The 11,285-nt window shown below is 44.1% G+C and overlaps 1 protein-coding gene across 1 annotated transcript; it reads left to right on the top strand.

Moving 5' to 3' along the window:
* Positions 1-889: 889 nt before the first annotated feature.
* On the top strand, positions 890-8,665 carry PGRMC1 (progesterone receptor membrane component 1). The gene is made up of 3 exons (XM_087829275.1): positions 890-1,273; positions 4,627-4,782; positions 7,370-8,665. The coding sequence occupies exons 1-3, from the start codon at positions 949-951 to the stop codon at positions 7,471-7,473; spliced, it is 585 nt and encodes a 194-aa protein (XP_087685401.1). The 5' UTR covers positions 890-948; the 3' UTR covers positions 7,474-8,665.
* Positions 8,666-11,285: the final 2,620 nt, after the last annotated feature.

Here is an 11,285-nt window from a genome sequence, read left to right as displayed (position 1 = left end):
CCAAACAAAGAAACTTTGCTAATTATTCTAAGCAACCCCCCCCCCCCTCCGCAACACACACAAAAAAGAGCAACGACAGAAAGTTGATTGCTGATGGGTTGGGACTGAACAAATTAGCGACTGTAAAAGGGTTTAGTTTTCCAGAGTAAATCGGCTGATCTGACCCGTTTCCCCAGATATTGGGAGAGTTGTCCGAAAGGGCCTGTGCACTGACTTCAGCTATACTAGGGGTGTCCGCCCCACATCATCTCGGGGGAGGATTGGAAAAAGAGCGTCAAAGAGAGCAAATGGGGGTTCCTGAGGTGGAAATGGGTAGGCTGGGTCTTGAAGGGGGAAACCGGAGCTCGAGGAGTGAGTTTCCTGTCTCCAATAAGAGCCTCGTGGTCCTGAGGGATGGCCGGGGAAAGAGGAGTCTTTGGAATGGAAGGCGGGGGAGAAGCCTGAAGCCAGAGAAATGGAGTCTGTGTTTGGCGCGCATCAGGTGGTAGATGGGGGCTTCCATCAGAACCGAGCGGAGCATGCCTCTCGGAGGGGGTCGGGAGCTAGCGGGTTGCGCGGTTGGACAGCGCGCGGAGTCCAGGGGACCCAGAGGATGGCGTGAGGGTGGTGTCGTGGGGGGGGGGGGCGGATCCGGTCCCCGCAGGTGGAGCTGAGGGGTGGACTCAGCTATTTCAGTAGCAGGGGAGGCTGGATGCAGCTGGGGGAGGGGAGCCACAAACGACAGGAAGGTGGGGGGCCGAGCTGGGCGGAGCGGGACTCGGCCCAGCAGCGCGCATCCGCAGCTTCTAGAGAGTCAGGGCTAGGACGCTCCGCCCACTTCGGCCCCGCCTCCTCCCCTGACTAGTCGTAGTTCGCCGAGCCAGGCGCGCCACTAGCTCTCCGAGAGGGAGGAGAAAGCAGCAAGTTCCGGAGCCTTCCGAGTCCAGCCCAACCTTAGCACCAGCGATCATGGCTGCCGAGGAGGCGGTGGCTACGGGCGCCGATCCGAGCGAGCTGGAAGGCGGGCTGCTGAACGAGATTTTCACCTCGCCGCTCAACCTGCTGCTGCTCGGCCTCTGCATCTTCCTGCTCTACAAGATCGTGCGCGGGGACCAGTCCGCTGCCGGCGGCGACAGCGACGACGACGAGCCACCCCCGCTGCCCCGCCTTAAACGGCGCGACTTCACCCCTGCGGAGCTGCGGCGCTTCGACGGCGTCCAGGACCCGCGCATACTCATGGCCATCAACGGCAAGGTGTTCGACGTGACCAAAGGCCGCAAGTTCTACGGACCAGGTACGGCGGGCGGCCCCCGGGGCGTGGAAACAAAAGAAAGGGCCCAGGCTCCGGGATGAATCTGGGAAGGGGGAGGAGGGAGCGGGGAGCCCCTGGGGGAAGGATGGCGGGCAGACGGAGAGGCGGGCGGGGTGGCAGGGAGGCTTCCCCAGCGGGCAGGGGGCAAGGGGCGCTCTGGAAGGGCTGCGGGCTAGTGGGGGCGCAGATTCCCCGCCCCGCGGCGCCAGCGCCTCGATGAGGGAGTGTGTGTGGAGAGGCTGATGCGCTTAAACCAGGGTTGGGTGGGTGAGATCTCGAGGCAGGAAAGGGAATGTGGAGGACTCAGCCGAACGCAATGTTAGGGGTTTTTTGAAGGTGTCGGGTTTGGGGATTCCTGGAAGGAGGGTGGTGGTGTCTTAAGGGTGGCATGGGGGGGCCAGCGGGAAGAGGGACGCCCAGCCTTGAAGAGGACGCGAGGGCGAAGGCCGCTGACGCCAGGAGTAGCCATGGTGGAATGTGAGGGTGTGGGAGAGGGAAAGGGACGTGGGATTAGCAGCAGGTAGAAGCATCGTACGTGTGATGTGAGTGCGCGCTGTGTGTGCGTAGTCAGTGTATTTGGCTTGTCAGGAGTGTGTGTGTGTGTACGCGTGGAGTATGGCGTGTGTCAGGTATGTTTGTGGCATGTGTTTGGTGTATGTGCGCGCGCTGTGTGTGGCAGACGGGGAGAAGCTGGAAGGCGAACAAGAGAGGTTCCATAGGGAGAAGGGAGCTGGTTGAGAGAGGAATAAAAGCCGAATGTGGCGGACAATGGGAATGTAGCAAGATGAGCAGGTAATACAGTAGCCTATGGCAGGAAAGGACCAGAAGCCAAAAAAAATTAAAAATGGAGGGAGGGATAAGTGGGAGGATCCTGAGAAACAAAGGGGGTAGGGCTATGAAGGCTACTGGGTGTGGGGATTCAGGAAAAGCCAACCAGAAGAGAAATGAGGGTGGAAGGCCGCAGATCTGTTGGAACCGGCAGGCTTGAAGAGGCCTTAGAGATGAGGCTTTTCAAGCCCAGTTGGATCAGAATCACCTGGTGAGAATGAGAAAAAAAATACAGATTTCTGGCCTAATCACCATAACAACAGAAGAGTTTCTGTGGGGAAGATCCCCAGGAATCTGCATTTAACACACTGCTTCTCCAGGCCAGTTGTAGATGCAGCCCGGTTTTGAAAGTCCTCCTTTATAGAATACATATTTGAAGAGAGGAGAGGAGATTTTAGCTCCTCCGATATGGACTGTAAAACCAGAGAGCTGGGCGAGTATGTGCACACTGACCACTGACCCGCTCTCTTCCTTGCTGCTCTGGAGAGTATAGAAGGCAGCAATCTGGCCATCTCCACTCCTACTTTTTTACTCTCCCGGTGCAACTAATCAAATTCAGATGTGTTAAAATTCTTAAGGAACTCTCCCACTTAGCAGTTTTTCCTTGTGGATCATTTAGAAGATCTACTTTCTGCAGATATGTAACTGGCAAAATAACTTGAAAACCCCACCTGTATTATTTGTCACTTATGGTGGCACACCTAGAGGCATTATCAATAAACATAATCGTGTAAATACCAGTTATTACTGAGCTACACCATAAAGTAGTCAAAACACATGCATGTGGGCATCATCATGATTTTAATTTGCAGTCATTGAGAGGAATGTAGGCCTGTGCAAAAAGCACAAAACTGGGAGTCAAGCAAACTGGGTTTTAGCCCTGGTTGGATCATTGACCAGCTATGTGACCCAGTGCCAAGCATTGTTCTCTCTGGGCCTTAGTTGTCCCTCTTTAAAATGATGGCCCCTGTGAGATCTCTTAAGTCTGGACCCTGCACTGTCCCATGAGCCCATGAATATGTAACATTGTGTGGGAAGGAGACTTCATGTTACAAAGGATTCCTAAGTATTATTCATTCGAGTGCCTATTCTATACATGGCACTTGTGTAGGTGCTGGGATATGACAGTGAACACACACACACACACACACACACACACACAAATCTCCACTCATGGAGCTTACATTCTAGTTAATGTACATTCTGGTGAATAATACACATTCTTCAAAGTCCTTTAATGCTCCCCTCAGACTGTGTTTAAGTATTCTGTGACCACAATTTCTGAAATGATGAGGTCCAAGCCAGTGCAATTGGCCTATTTTTAAGCACTAGATGCTACTATTTCCATTAGGAAACTGAAGGTTTGCTGTTGTTTTTTGCCTTCTCTGGTGGAAATAGTAGCATATAATGATGATTAAAAATAACCATTTTCTTTGGAATCTTATTTGCATTTCAAAGTTGATAATAAATTTCATTTAATTTGTAAAAAAGATAAAGTACTGGTGGATTGAGGTTTTTGACTGACCAGGCTGTATTGAAACTTGACCCCTTACTTATACTTGGCATAGTGGTTACCTACAAAGTTTAATGTCAGGGTTGCTACTCAACCAACCTTTGGGGAAACACATTGTTTAAAGTACACTGGATTCTTTTCATTTATTTGTTCCATATTTAAGCAAGTCTGAATATCTACTTTAAGTACCTACACAATAATTCTCTGCTCTTTTAGACAAAGGTCCAGTGTAATATATATAACAGCATTCTAATGTTTTATAGAATTATTTGGGGATATTGATTCGGACTCTATTTTCCATGAAAATTTTAAGATTTTTAGCCTTCTCTTCAAGCCTACCAAAACCAGAGTGACAGAGTTGATCTCTGTTCTATCTCTTTTATTGACAGTGAAGATTATGTAACGTGGGTAGATTTCTGAACCACTGATAATCTCATAAAAGAATTTCTCCTGCAGATGCCACATGTTAGTGTTTAATATACTCTCGCAAGCAAGATTCTGTTGACGTTTATAAGGAAATGTTTTCATTTACTAAAACCTTAGTGTTTATTATCTTAAGAAACCATAACTTTGGGTGTAGCGCAGGTGCCTAGAACAGAACCAGACTCCGTTTTCAATCTCCTAAAGCTGAATTGTGACCCATGTACTCAATACTATCTTGGATTAGTCCCCACCAGCACCCCTCCCCCCACACTAGAAGATAATCATTTATGGCTTTTTTATTAGCTATTTGAAAATCATAGGAAATGGATGATAATGCATAACATTTTGATTGTTTTAGTTATTTAAATAAGTTTAATAACAATAGGCCTTTTAATATCCACTACATAATGATCAAAATATCAACATCACTTATGGTTTCCAAATAGAATTGGATATTCCAAAAGGGGGCTTTCTATGTTGATGGGTAAGGAAGCCATTTTCTGTGTATAAACCACAGAGAAATTGTCTGTCTAATAAAGATTGTGTCTTTGGTTTTGTTTTGTTTCTAAAGAGGGGCCGTATGGGGTCTTTGCTGGAAGAGATGCATCCAGGGGCCTCGCCACATTTTGCCTGGATAAGGAAGCTCTGAAGGACGAGTATGATGATCTTTCTGACCTCACTGCTGCCCAACAGGAGACCCTGAGTGACTGGGACTCTCAGTTCACTTGTAAGCATTTTTTTCAATTGTGCCTGGATCAAATTTCGACCAGTAATGGGATTCAGGGCAGTCCAATAGTTATTACTAAACAACCTGAGACTTGGGAGCATTTTGATAGGCTCCTGAGTCTTGGACGGATCAAGTTCATGGCTTGAAGTAATTGCAGCAGTGCTGAGTCACTTGCCATGATTGCATACCAATTTTTAGCTTGTTCTCTATGGAATCTCAGGTTTCTGGTTTTTTTAGTTTTTGAAAGGTTTGCATAGATTCCACATTAGGATTTGGTGGTTGGTGTGAGGGGAAAGGAGAACGGCCATCGTGGCTACAGAAAGAGGGGTTTTCATAAGCCCTCGCTTGTAGAGCTTGCTGTTTAAAAGCAGCCCACATTTCTGTTGAGAATGGGAGACTTGTATTCTACAAAACAGCTTCTCTTTGAGTCTCAGTGATGCTTATAACGTGCCCGGCAACAATGGTATCTGCATTTTTTAAAAGGAAAAAAAAAAGAGACACTTGTTTCCTGGCTTCTATTATGGGCTGAGGTCTTTGGGGGAGAGAAGTAAGGTTAGAGGTTAAGTTCAGATTTTGAGCCCTGAGAAATTGGTTTTTGTCAAATTTAAGTGTTTAGTGATCCCTTTAGCAATATTTCATTGCTAAGAATGTGAATAATAATCTTTCCCAGCTTTGAAACAGTGCAGAAAGACCATGATCATTTCTTTTAGGAAGATTTTTTTTTTCCCCCACTTAAAATGTGATGTTCTATTTGCTGTTCTCTATAATCAGTTAAATATTACTTTTTGTTTTGTTTTGTTTTGTTTTTGTTTTTTTTGGCTAAATCCAACCATTTCCTTTGTAACTAATGCTGACTTCAGAGAGAGTTGTTGGTTAATAATTATCCAGATATGATTCTACCTTTAGAGTTTGGATCCAAATCAGGCTAAGTATAGCTTTCAAGTCTAGAGGCAAGTCTTTTTACTTGGAAAACATATTTTAGCTATCTAACATAGTCCCTCATTTTTTGCATCCTCAAGATGCCTTTGTAACAATAGATTCTTCTATATGAAACCAATGAGCTGTAATTTATAACTTACAAAGCTCTATTTTCTAGGACTTGCCTTCATCAGTGAGGTAGAAAGTGTGTTCCCCGCCCCCTCTCCTGCTTGAACTAAGGCTAGTCCCAAATACTGTTGTGAAACTTCAGCTGTACTCGGGGCTCATGTGGATTCCCCTTAAGGCAGGTTTCTCAAGCTCCTCCAGCTTTTATTTGTCTTGCACAGTCCTAAGCACCCTAGGAACCTTTATAATATGTTTAGATAGGTAAATTCCAGTTGATCCTGGTGATTATTTCACACAAAAGCAGGTCGGATTACCTGGTTAGACAGGTTGGGTACTCCTTTAATTCCTACCTATATTCGGAAAGTGGAGGCTGTCCTCTTGGCCTCTGACATTGAGATGATTAACCCTGCATTAGTTTGGCTGCTAAGATACAGCCATTATGGTGGTGGCTTGCTGACCCCATCTCTTCCCAAGTCTTCTGCATTCCAGTTTATCCTCTTAAATCTGTTTTCTCCAACATCTCCAGTGCTCTGCCTCCTTTACTACTTGCTTTAACAACGTGTAGCTTTTTCCTGGTGTTGGGGAAAATTTTCATCTGCTATCTGGTTCATCCACTAGACTATCATTCATTCCCTCCACTGTCAAACGACCATCTAATAAGTGGTTGTCCCTGAGCTCTGCTTCATTTCCTCTCTCTACCTCCTTACTCCCTACAATATGGTTTCTGTCCCCACAATTTGATTGAACTTTATCATAAGTTTACAAGGACCTGCTTGCCAATACTAACTTCTCCAGTCCTTGTAATAAATCCGTCATGATCCCCTCCAAAGTCCCCATTTCGGTCCATGGAATCTCCAGTTTTCACTCCATTAACTCATGTTTGCAGTTCTCCTTTATTGCATGTTCTTCCCTTTACTTCCCACACTGACCCCCCCCCCCATTCCTGGTTCTTGTTCCTTCCATGCTTGCTGGCCTCCTGGTCACCCTGTTTTTGGTCTCTCCTTACTGTAATCTGCCCTCAACACCATAGTGATACCGTTGCTGCCAAAGCACTATTTTACCTTGTCATACCTTTGTCATAAACCTTCAGTGCCCTTTGCCACCTATAGGATAAGTCCAAACTCCTCAGGCTGGCTTTCCACATCCTTCATAATATTTCCCCACACTGCTTGGACAGCCTTACTCCTCTTCTACTGCCAACTTGGTCTCTTTATTGCTTCCCAGGTATGTTCAGTCTCACTGGCATGCTTTTGTATGTGGTATCTTCATATTCTAGAAATCCCTCCCCAAATCTTTCTGCACATTTTCTAAAGCATATTCTAACTAACTCATAATGAGCCTTCTAAACACTCTGATTGTATACTTATTGCACACTCATTGTCAGAATTGCTGTTTTATATTTCTGCCTTCTCAACAAAACTCTCAGAAGCCCAACTCACTGCTGCGGAGATTGAAAGGCCTGTAATAAACATTTTAATGTGAAATGTGGTAGTGATTTCCTATCAAGCACGAGAATGACCATTTGTGTTTTCTCCACCTCCAGTCAAGTATCATCATGTGGGCAAACTGCTGAAGGAGGGGGAGGAGCCCACCGTGTACTCAGATGAGGAAGAACCAAAAGATGAGAATGCTCGGAAAAACGATTAAAGCATTCAAGGATGCATATCTATTTTTGTATTTTGCAGAATCATTTGTAACATTCCAGTCTGTCTTTAAAATGTGGTGATTTCAATATTTAGAAGTTTTGAACTTGCTGTAAATTTTTTTAATTAACATCACTAGTGACACTGAAAAAATTAACTTCTTAGGGTGCATGATGTTTGTGTGTCATAAATGCAGAAAGTGAACTGCAGTGCTGTAACACAAATGTTAGTGCTGTGTTTCTTCTATCTTTAGTTAGTACAGGCTGAATTTAAATTTGTTTTTCCTGAAACATGGGTAAGACTGGAGTATTTCCCTCAAACAGGTAAAAATGTAAAATGTGTAAAGTCCTTCCAGCACTAAGAACAAAGGATCAACTTTTAGTCATGATGTTCTCTAAAGTGAGTGAGTTCCTTATTCTCAATGGACTTAACTGCATGATTTCCATCTCTAAAGCAAATCTGCAGTGTCCCAAAGTCTTTGATATTCATTAGAGAGAGCTATCCAGTAATAAAATTAAATCTCAAAGCTGGGCTTAGTTGGAAGAAATACATTAATTGTTTCTAGACGGCATCATTGTCTTCCTTCAGACACTTGTCTTCCTTCAGACACTTGGACGCCCTCACTAACTGTTCTCTACAGTGAGGATTAAAACACAATCTGAACATTCAAAAGAAAGCTTTGGGAAAAATCATGTGGCTTGCCTAAAAACCTAAATACACAAACATTATAGGGCTGTTTTCCCAACCTCCATCCATGTTCATGGTGCGGCAATGGTTATTTTACGTGATTGACATGAGGGGCATGTAGATCTGGTGTTTGCTCTCCTAAGAGCCTTCACACACCCCTGAATAATGAGGAAACAGTACACATCATTAGCTAAGTGGTTTTTCATAAGGTGGTAACAGTTAACTCTTCTGTCATGAAACGAGCCACTGCAAGAGTAGTAGTCAAGTGTCTAGGTCTTTGATATTGATCTTACGGTTAACAATAAACTTAGCTTAAGTAGACTGTACAGGTACAGTTGTATGAACTTGTAAAAGTGTTACGTGAACAACTAGTGAAGTTTCAAACTCTTGTAATTGTAGTTGAATAGTATTTTCCTTGTATTTTCTTGTGAACCATGTTTAATGGTTTTACCTCAAATCAGAAAACAAAATGAAGTGCTTTGGTCAGTTAATAAAATGGTTTTACCCAATATAGTGTGGTGGGTTTTATTTTTATAAAAACAAATCTAAGGAACCATATTAATCATTTTACTTTAGCTTAATACTAAAAGTTTCACTTTTGAGTGATTTTTTTTCTTGTATTACAAAAGAAACAAGGGGCAAAACTTCATTGAAGCCTCCCACCACAAACCAAAATACCAGCTGTCCTGTTAAGAAATAGTGGATTGGATTGATTTTTTGTGATTTAAATTCTGCCTCTTTAATTCAGAACTTTCTAACCTCACAGACCTCTGCCTTAGGTCTTTATATAGCAAGGATATAAAGGGATAATTTTACTGAAGGCATTGCTACCAAGTGCCAAGGCAGAGTTTGGGGGTTTTATTAAATTGATTATAGAGAGAGGGAAACGTTGACTTGTTCTACTTATTTATGCATTCATTGGTTGCTCCTTGTATGTATTCAGACTAGGGATCAAACCCGCAACCTTGGGGTATAGGGAGGACACTATAACCAACTGAGCTATCTGGCCAGGCAGAGTTTTAATGTACCATCTGATCAGGAAAGTAGCCAGGAACCCTTAGAGTAGCAAGGTTAACTCACTTAATGTCAAAAGGGGGATATCAGATTTTTATATATAATCAGTAATATAAACAGACAACTGATTACTCTGAATATCAGTGTTTTGCCCTTTTAATGTTTAATGTTTCCAGTTTTCTTACAAGATGTACTCCCTGAACCGAAGAGGGCTCACAGCTTTGCTTATTTTATGTTATTAAATCATGTTATTACCTGGTTTTGTTTTGTTTGTTTGTTTTGGGTTTTTTGGTCAAAGTTGTCTTTTTTTAATTAGGGTAACATTGGTTAATAAAATTACATAGGCTTCAAGTGTACAATTCTATGATACATCATCAGTATATTGCGTCGTGTACCCACCACCCAAAGTATCTGCTTTTTTTTTTTTCTTTCTATACATATTTATTAAGCTTGGAATCTGGTAGCCCAGTTTTCTCTGCACAAATATGAAACTTGATAAAGTATGATGTTAAGAAATCTTGCGTTTCTGAGGTTAACTAAATGTGCTGGTGTCTTCCTCATCAAGTCTTGAAAGTGGTTGCTTATCACTGATTCTGCATAGTCTACTCAGTGAAGACTTAGAAGGCAATTGAACCTGAGCTGTGAGTAGCAGGTGAGCAGGAGGGAAGCCACTCCCAGTGTGGCCCTCAGAGGACCAGCAGCACAGGCTCCCGGGAGCCACAAGACATGCAGGTTCCTGGGCCCACCCTGACCTGCAGCAGCTGCATCTGCATCTGAGACCCCAGTGGACTTGTGAGCTGATGGAGGTTCCAGAAGCCCTGGTCTAGGTCACCATTGGAACTGTCCCATCTTCCTGCTGGATCTCCAGGTCCTTTCTGGGCCACTTGGCTCTTGGTGCTGAACTGTCCTGCCCTCTCAGAATGAGCTTGAGGCAGGTGCTGGACCCTGTCATGATGTGGAGAATATGTTTTCACAATGGGCTTTTACACCAGCCACCTGGGTGGTGTGTTGGGGAGGGTGCTGTCCCCATGGGACATCAAGATAGTAATGGATGGTTCAGGCCATCTCTCTCATTTCCAGACAGCTCCAGATCATTCGAACGTTCCTCGTCACCCCAGACATTTTAGGTGTTTTCTGTCTTCGAGGCTCCATGTGTTTTTTTGTGTGTGTGTGTTTTTTTTAATTTTATTTTTGTTTAAAATATTACAGATGTCCCTTTTTCTCCCCAATGACCCGTTCCACCCCGTCCCTTCCCCCTCCCCAGTCCCTCTCCCCACCATTGTCCGTGTCCTTGGGTTGTGCATATCTGCATATAAATTCTTTGGTTACTCTCTCCCCCTCCACCCACCCGCCCTCCTCCATCCCTCTGACATTCTTCAGTCTCATCTATGCTTCCATGTCACTGAATCTATTCTGTTCATCAGTTTATTAAGTTCTTTAGATTCCATGTATAAGCGAGATCATGTGATGTTTGTCTTTTGCTGCCTGGCTTATTTCACTTAGCATAATATTCTCCAGGTCCATCCATACTGTCCCAAAGGGTACGAGATTCTTCTTTACAGCTGCGTGGTATTCCATGGTGTAGATGTCCCACAGCTTTTTTATCCACTCATCTACTGACGGGCACTTGGGCTGTTTCCAGATCTTGGCTATTGTAAACTGTGCTGCTATGAACATCGGGGTACATATATTCTTTCTGATTAATGTTTCAGGATTCTTAGGATACATTCCTAGGAGTGGAATCACTGGGTCAAAAGGCAGCTCCATTTCTAATTTTTTGAGGAACCTCCATACTGTTTTCCATAGTGGTTGCACCAGTCTGCATTCCCACCAGTCTGCAGTGTACTAGGGTTCCCCTTTCTCCACACCCTCGCCAGCACATGTCATTTGTTGATTTGTTGATGTTAGCCGTTCCGACAGGTATGAAGTGATACCTCATTGTGGTTTTAATTTGCATCTCTCTGATGATTAGTGACGTTGAGCATTTTCTCATGTGTCTCTTGGCCATCCATATGTCCTCTTTGGAGAAGTGTCTATTCAAGCCCTTTGCCCATTTCTTAATTGGGTTGTTTGTCTTCCTCTTGCTGAGTAGTATGGGTTCTTTGTACACTTTGG

Source organism: Miniopterus natalensis, chromosome X (genome assembly GCF_054644295.1).
Source record: "Miniopterus natalensis isolate mMinNat1 chromosome X, mMinNat1.hap1, whole genome shotgun sequence".
Taxonomy (NCBI): domain Eukaryota; kingdom Metazoa; phylum Chordata; class Mammalia; order Chiroptera; family Miniopteridae; genus Miniopterus; species Miniopterus natalensis.
Note: the sequence above shows the minus strand (reverse complement) of the source record. Positions and strands in the feature narration are given on the sequence as shown.

Excerpts from the sequence above, each read along its gene's own strand:
- PGRMC1 (XM_087829275.1), top strand. The coding sequence starts at position 949 with ATGGCTGCCGAGGAGGCGGTGGCTACGGGCGCCGATCCGAGCGAGCTG. Across the intron at positions 1,274-4,626 it reads CCGCAAGTTCTACGGACCAG|AGGGGCCGTATGGGGTCTTT; the intron begins GTACGGCGGGCG and ends TTGTTTCTAAAG. Across the intron at positions 4,783-7,369 it reads CTGGGACTCTCAGTTCACTT|TCAAGTATCATCATGTGGGC; the intron begins GTAAGCATTTTT and ends CTCCACCTCCAG.